This window comes from Amyelois transitella, chromosome 22, assembly GCF_032362555.1.
Source record: "Amyelois transitella isolate CPQ chromosome 22, ilAmyTran1.1, whole genome shotgun sequence".
Lineage (NCBI taxonomy): Eukaryota > Metazoa > Arthropoda > Insecta > Lepidoptera > Pyralidae > Amyelois > Amyelois transitella.
Genome location: NC_083525.1, coordinates 4134177 through 4152422, shown reverse-complemented (window position 1 = coordinate 4152422; position 18246 = coordinate 4134177). Strand labels below are relative to the sequence as shown.

At 35.3% G+C, this 18246-nt stretch overlaps 2 protein-coding genes across 2 annotated transcripts; one reads left to right on the top strand and one right to left on the bottom strand.

Annotated features, from left to right (window-relative positions):
• The first annotated feature begins 84 nt into the window (after positions 1-84).
• On the top strand, positions 85-7038 carry LOC106134194 (ATP-dependent RNA helicase Ddx1). The gene is made up of 13 exons (XM_013334181.2): positions 85-620; positions 699-816; positions 1262-1428; positions 1815-1946; positions 2176-2365; positions 2797-2984; positions 3570-3694; positions 4076-4213; positions 4574-4788; positions 5106-5221; positions 5430-5537; positions 6290-6424; positions 6879-7038. Exons 1-13 carry the CDS (start codon positions 171-173, stop codon positions 6981-6983), a joined length of 2187 nt encoding a protein of 728 aa, XP_013189635.2. The 5' UTR covers positions 85-170; the 3' UTR covers positions 6984-7038.
• A 1447-nt stretch (positions 7039-8485) lies between these two features.
• Positions 8486-18148, bottom strand: LOC106134192 (histone-lysine N-methyltransferase PR-Set7). The gene is made up of 6 exons (XM_013334179.2): positions 17760-18148; positions 16715-16817; positions 16029-16452; positions 15458-15648; positions 14835-15047; positions 8486-14388 (listed from the first exon to the last, which is right to left on the bottom strand). Exons 1-5 carry the CDS (start codon positions 17767-17769, stop codon positions 14840-14842), a joined length of 936 nt encoding a protein of 311 aa, XP_013189633.2. The 5' UTR covers positions 17770-18148; the 3' UTR covers positions 8486-14388; positions 14835-14839.
• Positions 18149-18246: the final 98 nt, after the last annotated feature.

Sequence of the window (18246 nt, the reverse complement as noted above, 5' to 3'; positions counted from 1 at the left end):
AAAAGGCAAATATAAAAACAGTCATGCATAATACAAATATCAGTCACTGTCAGTGTAATATCATTATGTCAGTGTCATGTAAATATGTCTATTCGATTCGCTCGGCCGTCGCCGCTGTATGAAAATCTATTTCACCTCAAGTTGATTTACTGAGTGTAATTGTAATTACAATGACTGCATTTGAAGAATTCGGCGTTTTGCCGGAACTAGGAAAAGCTATCGAGGAGATGGACTGGACCCTTCCTACGGACGTCCAAGCTGAAGCTATTCCTCTTATCCTTGGTGGAGGAGATGTACTTATGGCTGCTGAGACAGGCAGTGGAAAGACTGGTGCTTTCTGTCTGCCAATATTACAAATAGTTTGGGAAACATTGAAGGATATACAAGAAGGGAAAACAAGTAAAGTTTTACAGACAACTTCTTCAGAGTGGACCATGTCATTTTTTGATCGAACTGATGCGTTGGCTGTTACGCCGGATGGTTTGCGCTGCCAGTCCCGTGACGCCCAGGGCTGGCATGGTTGCCGCGCCACTAAAGGAGTTCATACAAAAGGAGCCTATTATTATGAGGCAACAGTCACCGATGAGGGGCTATGTCGTGTGGGATGGTCCACACAAGCTGTAAGTTGTAATTTGTGTTCTGCTATGAGTACAATGGCACATAATCTACCAAATTATTTAATAAAATATTTGTTTCAGGCAAGACTAGATCTGGGCACTGATAGACTGGGATTTGGTTTTGGTGGCACAGGAAAGAAGTCAAACGCCAAGCAGTTTGATGATTATGGGAGTGCTTTCGGAATGAATGATGTTATTGGTAAGAAAAAGGCCTCTGACTGGGCAGTTCAGTTTATATTATATCCTAAAAATATTTGTAACATTGATTGATTTTCATGATATGTCCAGGTGATTTTTTTGTTGATTTTGTCTAATATTTTGTGTTTAACTTCGAATTATACACTTTTTTCATCATAACATATCATTTAAGTTTTGAATTCAAAGCTTTTCCTAAGTCAAGGATATTGATTCTTTTCCCTGATTCTAGTAGTATTTATTACCAAGAAGTCTGTAACACAAAGAATTTTCCGGCTCTGCCCTCTAAGACTTACCAGTGTACCAAATGCAAATAACCCTTTTATTATAGAAATCTATTAATATTATTTACAAGCTGTAAGAAAGAACAAAGCTTAAATGGTAAACAATTTAAGCTTGGTAGAAAATAGATTGGTGTCCAGTTTTAAATATATATTTACAATAAACAGGTTGCCTCCTGAATTTGAACAATGGTGAAATAAGATACACAAAAAATGGAGAAGATCTTGGTGTGGCATTCAAATTGGATCAGTCAAGAAGGGCCGACTGCTACTTCCCGGCTGTTGTGCTGAAGAATGCTGAAATGAGCTTCAACTTTGGAGCAATGCCTTTCAAGGTAAACCATATCCTGTTTACTTATTTTTGCATTGACTCTTTAGTATTTATGTTTTAAAAGTCCTCCTTTTAAAAATCCTAACTAACGCCTTATGATTCAAATCAAAAACACTATATAGATAAATTATTATGATTTTGTAATGAAAATATCATTACTATTGTAATTGTATGCCCATTTCAGACACCTGATATTTACAATGTGGTTTAAAATTAACTTAAACACGTTTTATCCTTTTATTTGTGGATATCTAAGGGACACTTAGTCAGTTCTAAGATTTCAGATCTTCATTGGTTAATAATTCAATTAAAATTATGATTGAATATTGCATTTTTTTTTTTATATATAATAATGATTAACCAGGTTATTAACAATTGTTTATTATACAGTACCCACCATCAGGGGAATATATAGCATTGAAGCAAGCACCAAAAGAGTTTGTGAAAAACAATGTAGTGGCAGCCGGCGCAATAGCTGAAAGTAAACCTGTCAACAATGCCCCACAGGCTATTATCATTGAGGTAAGGATATTTTTTTATTATGTCTACAGGACATGTTGAGCTGGATGTCCTTGTGGGATTAGTATTTAGATATCCGTTTGATATTGAATTAAAATGCTGTACAATGATATGGAGATTCCAAATAACGATAATTATAATCAGACTCATTAATAAGCAGAGTGTGTGCAGTGTCATTTGTAAATTTATTATAGCAAAACATTGGGTTGTTCATTGAAGTCTTACTTTCCAGCCCTCCCGCGAGTTAGCTGAACAAACTTGCAACCAAATCACAAAATTCAAGAAGTATTTAGAGAACCCGAAAGTTCGGGAACTGCTTGTTGTCGGAGGAGTCAACGTCAAGGATCAGATCAATCAACTCAATGCTGGTATCGACATAGTTGTGGGCACTCCAGGCCGACTTGAGGATCTCATTCAAGGAGGTAACTTTCAGTCAACTTAATGACCATGCTGTATGGAACAATTTAACATATTTGAAATTTTTTTCTTTTATATGAATAAGAGCTTTTACCTTAAACTTTGCGAAATAAGTGCCATTTAAATCTTATTAAAAGAATAGAGGTTTTTCGCAAATCCTACGGGAACTAGTTTTTCCGCGATAAAAGGTACTTTATCCTTCTCCAGACTATGATATATACACAAGATTTCAACAGGATTGAAGACAATAATTTACTTAAAATTGGATTACTTTGGATAAGTGGATGCTAAGCAATCAAGTAATAATAACAGTTAAGATTTTATTTTTTATTTTTTAATATGCATCAGATCGGATCAGAATATCTGAAATAGACTGTCAAACAAATCGATATTTTTATAGGTAAAACGACATATCCAACAAACTTCTAATTCACAGGTTACCTGGCCCTCACCCACTGCCGTTTCTTCGTTCTGGATGAAGCGGACGGTCTTCTCAAGGCAGGTTACGGGGAGCTGATCGAGAGACTCCACCGGCAGATACCGAAGATCACGTCTGATGGCCGCCGGCTGCAGATGGTGGTTTGTTCAGCCACATTGCACGCGTTCGAGGTCAAGAAGATGGCGGTAAGTAATAGCCATTCTTAGTGAGGCACGCACAACGCAATCGGCGGTTCTTTGGCTGGGAGTGCTGTGATAATCCCGGAGATAAAAAGAGATGAAAGAGCCTCATCAATTTTCGTGATAAACGCTGCAGAATACCAAGGCATAAAAAAGTTGCTGAGAAATACTTGGTAAAGTAGTTGAGAAAACCTTTTTATACTTGCTGAAAAAAGATTGTAAAAGTTGCTGAGAAATACTTGGGAATGTGGTTGAGAAAACCTTGTTATAGTTGCTGAAAAAGATTGTAAAAGTAGCTGATAAATACTTGGGAAAGTGGTTGAGAAAACCTTGTTATAGTTGCTGAAAAAAGATTGTAAAAGTTGCTGAGAAATACTTGGGAATGTGGTTGAGAAAACCTTGTTATAGTTGCTGAAAAAGATTGTAAAAGTAGCTGATAAATACTTGGGAAAGTGGTTGAGAAAACCTTGTTATAGTTGCTGAAAAAAAGGTTGTAAAAGTATCTAAGAAATACTTGTTAAAGTTGCTGAGAAATACTTTTCAAAGTTGGTGAGAAATCTTCTGTTATGGTTGAAATGCGTTTTATAACAGGAGAAACTGATGCACTTCCCGACGTGGGTGGATCTGAAGGGCGAAGACGCGGTCCCCGATACGGTGCACCACGTCGTGGTCATGGTGGACCCGCAGAAGGACAGGAGTTGGGAGACTCTGCGCAGGTAGGATAATGTTTAGAGCAGGTTATAAAAATAAAATGGTCACGGAAATAACCTAACCTAGAAACAAAAATAACTTTTTGATTTTGAAACTTTCTTGAATTTTAATTGTTAAAAATTCAATTATATTATATTGACTGTTGCCACACCCCAATTGGATACATGTTCAAACTGCAAATATTGTATCATCTTTATGCCAACATGTAAGCGACGAAATAAAGAAATAAATAAAAATATTAAAATAAAGTGTGTTTAGAAATAAATTGCTAAGACTTTATTTTTATAATTCATTAAGATTTCTAGAAAGCCGGACATGGAAATAGAGGTTAATTGACGACAGTTGATGCGTTGCGGTAAAATTAATATCTAATAACATTTTCCCAGGCATGTGCAAACAGACAGCGTGCACGCCAAAGACAATATCCGTAGTGGCAACACCACGCCGGAAACACTGTCAGAAGCCGTGAAGATACTCAAAGGAGAATACTGTCTGCGAGCCATCAGGGAACACAAAATGGACAGGTCAGTTACATTGCTCTCATTCTTGCGTGTTCCGAGACGTTTGTGTTCTCTGGGTCTGGGGTCCTTATTCCAATATTTCTCTTTCCATTTTGTCAGGGTCAGTCAAAATTAAAGGGAGTCTTCAAATCTTAAAGGCATTTGAACACATCTTGAGTGGATGAGGTGTAAAAAAAAGTAAAAACAAAAATAAGAAAAAAATATTTTTCTTTAGAAAAAATCTTTTACATGTGTACTTGATTTTTCTTATATAAACAAGCAGATACAATTCATATTTCACCTCAGATATTTTAAAACCATTTCCATTATTGATTCCATAAAAGTTAAGAAAATAAATGTAAATATTTTCCTCTCTCCATACAGGGCGATCATCTTCTGTCGCACAAAACTCGACTGCGATAACTTGGAACGCTACATGAAGTCGTACGGCAACGAGTTCCCGTGCGTCTGCCTGCACGGGGACCGCAAGCCACAGGAGCGAAAGGCGAACTTGGAGAAGTTCAAGCAGAGCCAGGTCAACTTCCTCATTTGTACCGATGTCGCCGCTAGAGGAATTGACATTTCGGGACTACCTTTCAGTAAGTAAACTATCATTGTTGTAGGTACTCACCGTATGATTTACGATGGAATGCTGTCACAGATTAAACAAAAAAAACGATCGGCGCATTTGCGGTTGTTGGCCATACCTCGATCGATACCAGTAAATGCAATAAAATGTGCACTATGTGTAGAGCAACTGACGCACCGGAAAAGTCTTGTATTTTGTTAAATTTCGTATTTGCTTTGTATAAGATAAACTACAATTAAGTTGATTTTGTAAATTGATTTATATTATTTAACTACTCACATCTCATTATTGCTCTCCTTTTAAATACAATTTACTTTTGTTTTTTAGTGATCAACATCACTCTTCCCGATGAGAAGTCTAACTACGTGCATAGAATCGGCCGTGTCGGTCGCGCCGAACGTATGGGGCTTGCCATCTCGCTCGTATCTTCAGTGCCGGAGAAGGTAAGACGATTTGTATTATTTGTAAAATTTTTGTCTTGCATTAATATCATTATAATTTTTTATAAAATAATTCTTCGATGGCGAAATTTGCAAACTTATAAACGGGACACAGCGAATTTGTATGAAAACGTGTACTTTGTGTGAAAAAAATACAAAAACATATATGATTATTTCCTCTTTATAATAACCTTAACTAACCTTATTGTAGGTGTGGTACCACGGCGAGTGGTGTTCGTCCCGCGGCCGCAATTGTTGGAACACGAACCTCATCGACGATCGGCCCAAAGGCTGCTGCATGTGGTACAACGAGCCACAAGTAATAATTTCATTCGCTTCTTCAACTTCTTTATAAATAACTAAAGGACGCATGCGACTCCTCCCGCGTGAAATGATTAATTATCTTTCCCGTGGGAATTTCAAGATATCCTCTCTTAGTGCATCCCTAGTCTACATATGGAACCTACATGCCAAATCAAATCGCTTTCTCCAGCGGATTAGGCTGTGTCTTGTTTGTTGACAGCAAACAACGCACAGCCTAATCCGTGTATCCTAAGTCACTCAATAATCACGCAAGAGCTTTAAAAATGTAGGTTTGAATTCATCGAGTTTTTCTATTAGCTAACAAACAAAATATTTGTTTTTAAACAAATGTGTCGACTTCCCATGGTCCTACCACCCTCCACCATCTACCACAATCAATTTCTTCACAGTGGACCCACGTTGGGCGCCACTGCCAAAACAAAGATCCATAGAATAACTACAACCTTTACTAGTTAAACAATAATTAAGAGGGAGTGGGTTTATCTATAGGCGCAATATCCAGCAAGTAGCCGCTAGAGGATGCGAGCTACCTAACTTTGTGAACGCTGCAGTAGTCCAAAGGCGAAGGGCCAGGGCGCCCGTGCGCTTGTATAGGGCTCCCGGGCTGTGAAGAGCGGCGTAAAGGAGACTGCAGCGGCACGGCGTCATAATGGATAAAAAATACTTAGCGGCTAAACATCATCGAAACAATCTGGATGTCAATTTCTGAAATTGGATTTGTTTAAAGAAATTCTTTATCTTTTCCAGTACTTGGCAGATATCGAAGACCACCTGAACGTCACTATCCAACAAATAGAAAGCGACATGAAGGTGCCGAGCAACGAATTCGACGGGAAGGTCGTCTATGGTGAGAAGAGGAAGCAAATCGGCTCTGGATACCAGGTTAGAACTGTTAATACTAGTTTTCACACCATATGTGTGCATAATTTCATATCAGGTTCCGTGGTTTAACTGTAAAGAGAAAATTACTTTCGCATTTATAATGCTAATATGATGTGTTAGTGTTCCATATATTTGATTGTTAGTTTAGACTGTCACATTTAATTTAGAATTTTTTTCTACAATAAATATGACTGTGTATGTGACAAAACGTACATGTATACCTCTATCTCTTTCTAAGACCCTAAAGCATCTGAAGATATGAAATCAGAGATGGCGAGATACAAATGTCTGTCATGAATTAAATGTGACATACGACCATGATCATGAAACAAAGAATTTTGAATGTAAAAGTTGTTCTACTTGTCTTAATTCTAAAAGTTCTAGAATGACATATTTTCACTTTTAAATGTATAGATTAGTGAAGCGAGTGCTTGAAATATTTTTCTTTTTCTAGGACCACGTAAGTCAAATGGCGCCGGTCGTTCGCTCGTTGCAAGAGTTAGAATCACAAGCTCAGCTTTACTATCTCAAGATGCATCATAATGTAACCATCGCCTGATTGAACTATCTTGTAATACTTAACTTTATTTATATTAAATAGGTATGCAAACAGACTTATTTTTTATCTCTTGCTGTCTTCAGGAAGCAGTATTGACAGATAAACAAAGATATCTCCGTTTTTCTGTCATCTGGTACGGTTTCTTGGAGAAATGGGGAAACCACCGAACTATATTCCTTGAATGCAGTTAATATAGACAAAAGAAGCTGTTGGATGTTCTGCTGAATGGATTTCCATGATATGTGGTCTCATGTCACTTTGTATAAGACCGCGCACTACAAACTTGAGTATGGTCGGAAATCAATAGCATATGGCCAAATAATATAATTTAACATCACCTTACAGACATTTAAAGGTAACTTTACAGGCACAACTATATTTGTGTATGTGTGTAACTGTGTGAGTTAAAAGGCGTGACGAAAATATAGACGCGTTTGCAAAAGCAACTCTGTGACATGACGATTTAAAACAAACCAACAAAATCAAATTATTTTTTATATTTCACTCATTCTCAATTCTACTGTTATTTATTATTTAGGGCAGTGCATAGCGGCCCGCGTTTTTAAAATAAATTATTAAGTCTCAAAACTTTTGCTATGTAGGAAAATAGCCGTTAAAAATACTGTAATACAAATAGTTCCGATTGACTTATATCTTCTCCAATTTGTTAAGGATTAGTTTCATTGCGTGTCTTAATTTTACAAATATCATGAAAATTATGCTGGCTTTACAAAACTATGCTTATATTCACAAACCAACAAAAAAAAACATATATACTGCTGGTATTTGATTAGATAAATTTTCTGGATTTTAGAAAAAAATATATAAAATTTTTACACCAAACATTTTGTAGTATGAGCCCATCTTACGTGCAATTAATTAACAAAACAACATGTAAGTATTATAATGTAGTTATTAAACAATCAAGTTTCAAAATAATCTTAAATAGGAATAATGTACTATAATCATGTCCATCATCAATAGGAAGAATTTACAAACAATCATATAAACTGCAACTGATTTAACAAAATTTTATGCCCATCACTTTGTTCGTTACAAAAAATTAAGATTTGCCTCAACTGAAAATTAAGGCATAGGTCCACCAAAGCACAAAAAAAAAACAATTTTATTTTCTTTTAGTGTTATGTTTTAGTAGAATATAGGTTTTGACCCTCGAAATGGGAATAATTTAAGACCATAGAAATCCCGTGTTGTTCGTGAAACTTTAAGAATAGTGTCTTGCAATGCACGCAGTTTTTTGCGCAGCTGTCAAATAAACTCGGAATTGAGATGCAATATAAAAACGTTATTGTAATATTGTAACGGATGATGGTGGTACCAATAGTTCCCGCTTCTAGAGTCACATCATTCCGGTTTCTACGGTTTTTGCATTGTGTTCTTTTAAGTACTTACTAGATACCAAGTGTAAAAACTATTCTAATTATTTTTTACAGCTTTGACGCCCAATACTCTTTGTAGCATACTTTTTTTTTAAGTGATAGGGCTAAAACATTGGCTTTGGTGAACCCCTTATATATAACGAAATATTCTAGACAGTGGTGCAAAGTGACAAGTGAACTTACAGCTAGTAGATTTATTATTAGGTATTTGATTATCTAATCTACTAGTTAAGCATATTACAGTTATAATTAAAACAATTGTAACAGTCTCGACTAAGTATTATTTGGATTATTTGTGTGCACTGTTATAATAACTCAGTTTTGTACATCCAACAAATCTAATAATTACGTGATAAAATTAAATGCCTATGGATTAATTTGGAAAAATTTTCATACTATATCGACCGGATTTATAGTGATTAAGTAGCAAAGAAGTTTGTATCCAATAATATGAATTTAATATTAGTTTCATCTCATTATGTTGTAATATTTGTTCTATGATCGCTCTTTAAAAGAATCTTATTATTTGTTGGATGTCATTCGTCTGAATTATATCAGACATAATAAAATGACGCTGAAGCGTTTACCGTAAATCCCGAAACCGTTGTTAACATTCTATAAAACATTTATTAATCTACAAAAGCACTTTAAGGAATTTACAGTAAATCGTACAAACAATATGCGGTGCACACAAATCGCAGATTTATACTATTAATATACTTATCCATGATGTATGAAAACAAAACAAGAAATATCATTTTAATTCATGAAATGCACAACGCAGAAATATATTATTCTATTTAAAATATTATAAAAATTATATTATTTGTAAATGTAATGGCTCGGCCACATCGGTTACTTTGTTTGTTTTTTTTATTAATTTAGTAGGGCACTATTTTTGAGATGAAAAGATAAGTGAACACGTACTTATTTTAAGGCATTTCCTTTTATAACTATTTGTGATAAGTTTTTTTTTAAGAAAACGGGCATCATCAAAATACGAATGTGGCCAAAATATTACAGTAAGCAGTAACGACCGTACAAGTTCTCTTACATATTTAAACAGTATCAAATATACGCCAATGCGTACTACAGAATTAGGTTAGGAGGGTAAAGAAATCGCACGAGGGTCATAGAATTACAGGAGTAGGAACCACGAAAGCAATACTATTTATAGCGAAATGATGTTGCTGGATCCATTCAATCATCTTATTATGAATAGTCATTTGCTATGAATTTTGACTGGTCTATACTTAATTTCAATTGAAAATCTACGTATATACGCGACGAATGTTTTGCCGACAAATGGAATCCAGCTACAGACTACAATACAATTAAGTAGAGAGTTATAAACAAGTGCACAATCGGTACAATAAGTTACATACCAGAAGATCACCAGTCGTCAAACAAATTTTTGTACAAATCCATAATCATAACGAGTTGAATGAGTTCATAGTGTATTAACATTTAACTTCAATTTATCAGTCATCTGTTTTCGTGTCTTACTGATGCAATTACTTGTGTCCAAAAATGTTTAATATACGGATTGAACAAATTATGTATATCAAAGCAATCCTTATTTACAAAATAAAAAAAAATGTGAGACAGACTATGGAACATGAAAAAAAAAATAACAATAAAAACAGAGAATGAGTTAGTTACACTGTGGCGTTCAATGTATAAATTGGGGCAAACCACTCATTTCACTATTTTAAACCAAATTTATTTAAACCGCTTTTAGTACTAGAAAAATGTGTGGTTACAACAATAGTTCAAAGTAGGTATTCTACAGATATATGCAGTGATATTACTTGACAACTGGCTCACTTCAACAAACACAACAACTATTTTAGAAGTTATTAATTACTCTTTTGGTGTACACAGCTAACCCCACTAGCTTATACTATAATAAATTTATATAAGTTACATACAAAAATTATCTTACTGTAAAAATTCATACTACTTTGACATGTACCAAAATATGCGCGCCGGTCCAAGGACGTCCTGCATCATTATGTTTGGCTTTCGGGGCACTATTGGCATATAGATATAGATATATATATCTTATTTAAATATTTTGGATTCTAGAAGATTCTTAGCCGAATAAAGCATATTAATTTCTTGTCAAATTTGATCAGACAATATCAGCATGTTTGCTCGTTTATAAATACATTAGTTACCACTTCTGTTTGTATATTTTACACGAAACTACGCACTCACTTGGACCGGTCACGCATTAGAATATCTCGTATCAATATATTTAGTCCAGTTCTACCTGGGGATGCAGTCTATCACACATACGCTTTTACCTCTAATACAAGTCTCGGCGGACTCAAATTCAATGAGAATGCAAGGAGATCTATACTCAGGGCTCCACTTGCGTAAGTGGTGGCATTAAACAGTTTCATCATTGGACTTTCAAGATTTGCTTGCCCACTGGATTTTAAAATTTGACTATTTTCAGTTACCATTGTTGCTGGCTATACCATTTATTTTTATTTTTTGTTTTTATTTTGTCACAATTGACATCTCTCTCTCACTCTTAAATAAATTGTGTTACTAGCAACACACATCGCGCTTGTAGTACGAGGCGAGCTATCTCGGTCAAATTTATTAGGCCTCGCCTCGTATTGCAAATGCGTTCAGACAAACATGTGTTGCCCTTGTACTTAAAATTAAATAGACTTGTCTAAGTTTTCAAAAAGTTTTAAAACCTCTGCATTTTAACCCTAGATTACTAACCTTCGTCGATTCGACGACGCGTCACCAAAAAAATCGCGATAACTTTTGCGCGCGCGACCGTGCGGTTTTCTAATTCGAGCTAATCCCAGTCGACCCGTTGCCCTCGCGACGGACGGTAGTGTTCTGTGCGTAGGGGGGCTGTGCGCGCCGTTCCAGCAACCATGGCTCGTCGCATCGACGAAGGTTAGTAGTAACGTAACTTTTTGTACTATTTAGTTAAGTTAAAATAACGTTCTTTTATCTTTTTTTGATTAATAATGGTGTCTAATATTTCATTTTTTTAGATGCGGTCCTTGCGGTGTTATTAAATGATGACAGTGAGGAGGAAAATTTGTCAGAGAGTGAGCCCGAAGACCACCTTGAGGCTGATCCCGCGTATGAAACGGAGGGTGAAGATGAAGTTTTTACTGTGAATGACGAGCAACTTCCGGATGAAGATTATGAGGCAAATGATACATCTCCACCATGTTCTACTGATGACGCGACACCTAGCACTTCAGCAGACCGTAGCGACTTGATTATAAGACCATCGCGTAGGTACTATTCTTCGTGGGAAAGATAAAACACAAATGGTCGTCACAACAGTCAAGGTCACTAAGCAGAACAGCTTCAAGGAACATAGTTCATATAAGACCTGGACCTGTACGCTCTTGTAAAAATCTTTTAGAGCCTCTGGGATGCTTTTCATGTTTCATTACTGATAATATGATTGATTTAATTGTCACCCACACCAATGCCGAGATAGCAATAAAATCTCATAAATATAAAACATTAAAATCTACACAGAGAGAGAGACCAACCGATCCTAATGAAATTAGAGCTCTCATTGGCATTCTCACAATTATCTGCAGCAATGAAAGATAATCATTTATTATACTTATATGACTAAGAGTAGGTGCACTAAGTGCAATAAATCGTTGTGTGGGGATAACAAACTTGATGTGTGTCACAAATGTTTTAGTTCCTAAGCTATTGCCAAAATTTTGTTTTTAATTGATTATTCTAATATTATTTTTATAATTAACAGTTTATTTAGAACAATTTGATGTTATATATAATATGTACCGTTATGTTTATAAATTTTGAAAAAGTTGATTTTGCATGTAAACTGAGATCTCATTAATAAGACTGTTTGAATAAAAAAAAATGTTAAAGTGTATATTATTATCTTTAAATATGAAGATTAATACTTTGTTTTTAAAATAAAAACATTAATTAGAATATATATTTTTTTAATAAACCACTAAGCCCCCTCCATTATAGAGCGTAGTCGAAACGACGAAGGTTAGTATTAAACGTCGTAAAATAAGGTTAGTGATCTAGGGTTAAATGCATTTAAGAACAAGTACAATTCGGTAAAAAAAATCTGTAGATGCATTATAATACCTGAAAGGAGTTACAATTCTAATGAGAAACGAAAATAGTGAGTAGCAGATTATGTGTTGTCGGTGGTCAAATTATTCGTAATTCTACTCAATACAATACGGCACGAGACTAAAGCATAATTTCCATAAACAATTTTCTACGTAACAAATTTATATCTTTTTAAGGATCATTTAGGAATCATAAATATCATGTTCACGTAGTGAGCAACTTACAACCTCGCGTCTTTTATAATTAACGTAAGCTTAATTAACAATAACGATATTATTCGAGTTGGTGTCGTGATCAGGAATAAGTCAGGATTTTGACTCTTCAAAACCAGCTTTACACGTCACTTGACAGAATTTGATTTACCTTGATGAACTACCAAAAGCTTCCGTCGATCTTGCTATCATGATGCCATAATTATCGCTTATTATTTTTATTTTACTAATTTATCGATCAGTTTAAAATTATATGTTATGTTATACATTTGTAGTTTAACTCGACCTTTTTTCCATTTTGTTATGGTAACTTTTTGTTCACCAAATACGCTTCAATTGTTAATTTTTTCTTATGTGTAAGTCAGGTATATTTAATATACAAATTACATTTTATAAAGATGGATATAGTTAAATTACAACCGTTAGGTTGTTCTTTGTACCATAGCAGCGTCTCTGGCTTAGACTTTGCGGATATTTGTTGTTTCATATTGTGCTAGTGCCAAATATTAACATCGTGAGAAAACCTGCACATTCAGGAATTGATGGTGGAACCAGGATCCAAGCAATAGGCCCCCTTAATCACGATCGTTTAAAAGTAATATGTCTGATCGGTTCTCTCTTTCTACTTACTCTAACAAGACAGAGAGAGAGAAGACATACCTATTGCCTTTCAACATTCGTGAATAAGTCAGGTCAGTCACAATGCGTTATAATTTATATTACCTATACTGACCATACTTTCCTACTTTGCCCACTGTCGTGAGAACAGACGGTCCCCGGGTCCTCCGTTGTTTCTCTCACCAGGCGACATTACTATAATCATAACTTCACATTATCATCCAGACGATTTAAAAACCATTGTCTTTTCTCAAAGTTTTTCATTTAAATGCCGTCAAATTAAGTTTGTTTTGAAAATACCTATATTCTGTTTGTTTAGTGTTTAAAATTAGGAACACAAGAAATCCATGCGACTCGCAGCTATTCAACCACACTCACTTCTTATCATAAATATAATTCTTAGATTGGAGCTTTAGTCACATGATATTTTTGTTTACCAATTTTTTACTTAAAAAAACAGACAATAAGTATTTAATGTCAACATAAACTCGATTTTAAGTTGCTTTTATAAATCGCAATACATATTCCGTACGAAATATTAAATTTCTTTGGATTTCACCTCAGCAAGTGATTACAGAGATATCAAGCAATGACTTTAGCATTGCACTAAAGTTCAAATACTGTTAGCATACGAATAATCGCATACAAAACTTGATACAAAACAAATAATAACTCTCGTATACCACATTCAAACAGTCGCTCTGCATTTTGTTTCTCGTCATAATTTCTTGCTAATAAATATTGAAAATGTAGATAGTTTCCAAAGACAAGAAACAAAACTATAGAGCTGACGCTTTCCTCTCAACCTTAACGTTAACTAAGGCGAATCTTTTATCGTCGGAACTCTTGTCCTTATTACGAGTGGCATAAGGCAGTTTTTCCCATTCCATGAACTCTCCACCCTTTTCACATAACTAGAGTTAGGCCACTTGTCTCACTACTTAACAATACACAATATGTCCAACCTCAAACAAAATTTTTATCAACAAACTTCATAATAACTAAGGCTAAATTAATAAATAATGCTTAGAAGTCCAATTGAGATTTTTTGATGAGCACCTGAAAATAAAAAATATACTGTGAGTTGATTTGACGAAAACTATCTCTGTGGTCTAGTGGTTAAGGTTTTTGTGACCGAACAGTGGGGATACAAAACCGTGGGAATCACACTGTTTTGCTTAATCGTTATACCAGTCGCAAAAAAAAAACACTAATTAGTCTATCAAAACTTCAGAAAAATCTTTTGAAAACCTTTAACTGACCCAATTTTTAAAACCATCTGAAGGTGTAATTGAAACACTATATAAGAAAGAATTGCTGAAGCATTGTTTGCCGTTTTCCCGCCGCCGCCATGTCCTTATATGCCGATATATATTCATACATTCAAATGACATTCGATTTATCTAAGTCAGAGGGTGGACCATACTGAGTCTGGCATAGTTTGCTCGAGACGACAGAAATCCGCCGTTGCATCAATACAAAATTTGACATATCCAAAGGCTCACCCAGGTCAGAGCGCGAGCCACGGATGGTGCTGCAGCGACTCCTTGGAGCGGTCGCCGTAGTCGTAGGTGAGCTCCTCGCCGGGCCTGATGTCCTGAGCGGCCAGCAGCACCAGCCGGGGACCGTCCACCCACACGGCCTTCGTCAGGAGGTTGCCGTTGCGCGAGTGGTTCACCAGACGCCCGAGACGACCAGATTCGGCGGTGGCGTCGATACTGAAACAAATAGAAGGCCGATATTGCAGAAATTTGCGAATTCAGTAAAGTAGTTATTGACTGAATAACCATGATCCAAATATGAATTATGTTCTCCTGCAAAGCATTCCCTATCCGGGACTACTGAGGTAATACGCGTCGGGGAGTTCGCAACCTGGACTAGAGCCAGGAGGATGATGGAGTTTTGTTTGGCTAGACATTTGTTTCTGCAGATAGGGAAGTATTAAAAACATAGAACTTAAAAAAACTTAGTTAACCCACCAAAATACAGGTGTGGTCTTAAGATGATACTAAATCAAGCTAAGGAATATAAGAATTACCCCTCTAGCACAAAACAATAATTCCACAAAACTTTATTTTTTGTATAATGATGGATAATATTGTTTGTGGTTTGACAATCAATGTCTCACCAATACTGCTGATCTCCGTGCCTGAAGTAGTACATATAGCAGCCGGCGTTCGGGTCCTGCGCGTACTTGTGTTCTCGCTCCCTCGCCTCGGCCACGCCCACCAGCTCTCCCGTGTACTCTACCACGAACTGACCGCGTCCGAACGGCCGGGTAGCGATCACGCCGCGACCCTTGCCGTCGAAATATGCCACCTGATGGAATGGAGATTTTTACTTAAATATGTACGAATTTCTGCATTAGTATTGGGCTTTGACATTGGTAATTTTTGAGAAGCCCGCCCAGATACTAATTTTGAATGTGTTGTTCTGAGATGAACATTCCAATCAAAATAAATAGACTCTAGTGTATATATTTCTTTAATAAAATATTTAGATTATAAATTTGCTTTGTCAGAAATGTCATTGGTGTTACATCAATTAATGTAAGTATTAATGTAGCCAACAGCATATCAACCTACGCAAATTCACTGCATATTCATCTATATTACCATGTGATAAGAGTTCTATGCAGGGTAACTGTATGTGCAATTGACTGCAACTAGTATTTTGAAATTGACAGACAGTATTCCCACCTGCAATCCATCCTCTCGCTGCTCCCTAATTGCTCTCTCCAAATCCCTCATCTTCTCAGCCATCACACATTTGGAAGTCTTTCTTACACTACGTCTAACTGGGAAGTACTCAGTCAGTTTATGATTGCTATTTCCATTAGCCACTTTAGGTTCTACAGTCACAGTCTTTTCTATGGGTGGGGGGGATGGTGGGGTCTCAACCTTAGGGCTCTTGAGCTCTTCTTTAAAGTATTCAGTCAGTTTGTGGCTCTCAGCCGCGCGGGCAGCAGCACGTGCCGCTCGCGAGCGTGCTGTATGTCCGTTTGTCATATTTGTTATCCCGTTACTTGTCTTTAATGGCTTAGATCTCAGCTCAATTTTTTTCAGTGGAGGCTCCTGTTTTAGTTCGGCATTTTCAGTCTTTGGTGCTGCATCGGCTATTATCCTATAAAATGTTCCACAATGATAACATGACCTACATGACTTATCAATGACTTATGATGACTTATTAACAATTTTTGCAAATTTTTATGATAGATCTAACAACTTAATAAATAAAATAAAAGAAATCAATATATTGGAGCCAATAATAAAAGAAAAAAATAATTACTAAAAATAATAAGCATTTGCAACAGTACATATATTATATAAGAAAATATAATATGAAATTAATATATATAATATAGGAAAGTGTCAGGTGCAGTTACCTGCGCTTTCGATAATTGCGTGTGGCTCTGACTGGCTTCTCCTCACACAGTTCAATGCGGTGTGGTGTCTTTACACCCTCTTGACCCGCCATCAAGCTACTGGCTGTAACCAGTTTTAAATGTTGTTTAAAAAAAAACATTTCTTTCTAACTAGATAGATTACTAAATTATGTAATTACCATTAAGGTTCATGTTCTACTCAATTCATATCTAAGCTATTTCACTAGTCATAAATCACACTTTTCTCTAATCAAGACAGTGTTTAAACAATCTTATTCAAGGTGAATCCATACTTGACACTTGTATAACATAATTTCACTAGAATTTAGTGTCCAATAGTATAATTAACAAAATAATACTTAATTTTGTTTTTTTTAACCCTAAAAATTTTGTATGACCTCTAGAAAAAACGTAAATGTATAATGTAAGATAGTAGAATGCTTATATTTTTATAACATCAATAATATGCAATATTTACTAGAAATTACTTCATACTATTAGTTGTATACAGACTTCAAAAAGGTACATTTGGATCTCTCAGCTTCTAGCTTAATGTTTGTTAAAAACAATATTTAAATCATAATTATATCACACATCTCAAGAGTATGTGATGTGTTTTGGAATGAGCAATTTTGTTAGAGAATAATTCTATTCCTAAATAAAATAAGGATTACATAAAAATACAAGCCTAGGGTTAAATTCTACAATATGAATTTGCATAAAATAATTGCATTTTAGTTACCTTCACCAATAAATAGAGTGAACTGCCTATGTTAATTTAGTATTTATTTGCAATCTATAAAATTAAACAGCATACATTCATGATGTAAAATAGTATCTAAGATATCACCTGTCCTATAAAAAATGTAGAGTATGTACCTCATTAGGAATTAAATAAAATCAACTCGAATTAAAACGCGGCATTTTAAGTTTTACACTGAAATTGCAATAGAACCCTGCAGGAGGGTATGTACTACGGACAAAGGATGCATTACTATTACCACCGCTAGCGTGACATTATGTATAGTTATGTAAATATACTAACCTCGAACCATTGCAACTTGAACTTGTTGATCACTGAATTAAGACCATGGAACACCATTCAAGCTGTCTAACCTGATACAAACAAAACAAGCTTGACTGGCCAGGCTCGAATTACCTATGTTTTGTAATAGACCTTGTCATATTAGGATTTCAGGGAATTTATCATGTGATACACAACATCAGTGTCAGGAACTAATCATACTTTGAGAATAAGTAGTATTTAATTAGATGCCGTTAAATTCACTCACTGCTACATTTAGCATTTACAAATTAATTTGAGCTAATATCTTCATAATTTATAGAAAATGTCACGATTGATTGAATGATGACTTCTGTAGAAAATGGACGCTTGTTTTTCTTTTCTAACATTTCTCCTATTGGCTAGTTGATCAAAACGTCAACCAATGAATTTAAAATATAATTTGAAAGTATCATCGACAAAACTTTTTTTTTTATATTAGGTTTAAAATATAGGCACAATTATTTGA

Bases quoted from the DNA above. Each gene is read 5' to 3' on its own strand.
- LOC106134194 (XM_013334181.2), top strand. From the start codon at position 171: ATGACTGCATTTGAAGAATTCGGCGTTTTGCCGGAACTAGGAAAAGCT. The intron at 621-698 runs GTAAGTTGTAAT...TATTTGTTTCAG, and splicing joins TGGGATGGTCCACACAAGCT to GCAAGACTAGATCTGGGCAC. The intron at 1,947-2,175 runs GTAAGGATATTT...CTTACTTTCCAG, and splicing joins CACAGGCTATTATCATTGAG to CCCTCCCGCGAGTTAGCTGA.
- LOC106134192 (XM_013334179.2), bottom strand. The intron at 16,453-16,714 runs GTAACTGCACCT...AACATTTTATAG, and splicing joins CGCAATTATCGAAAGCGCAG to GATAATAGCCGATGCAGCAC. The intron at 15,649-16,028 runs GTGGGAATACTG...CCATTCCATCAG, and splicing joins AGCGAGAGGATGGATTGCAG to GTGGCATATTTCGACGGCAA.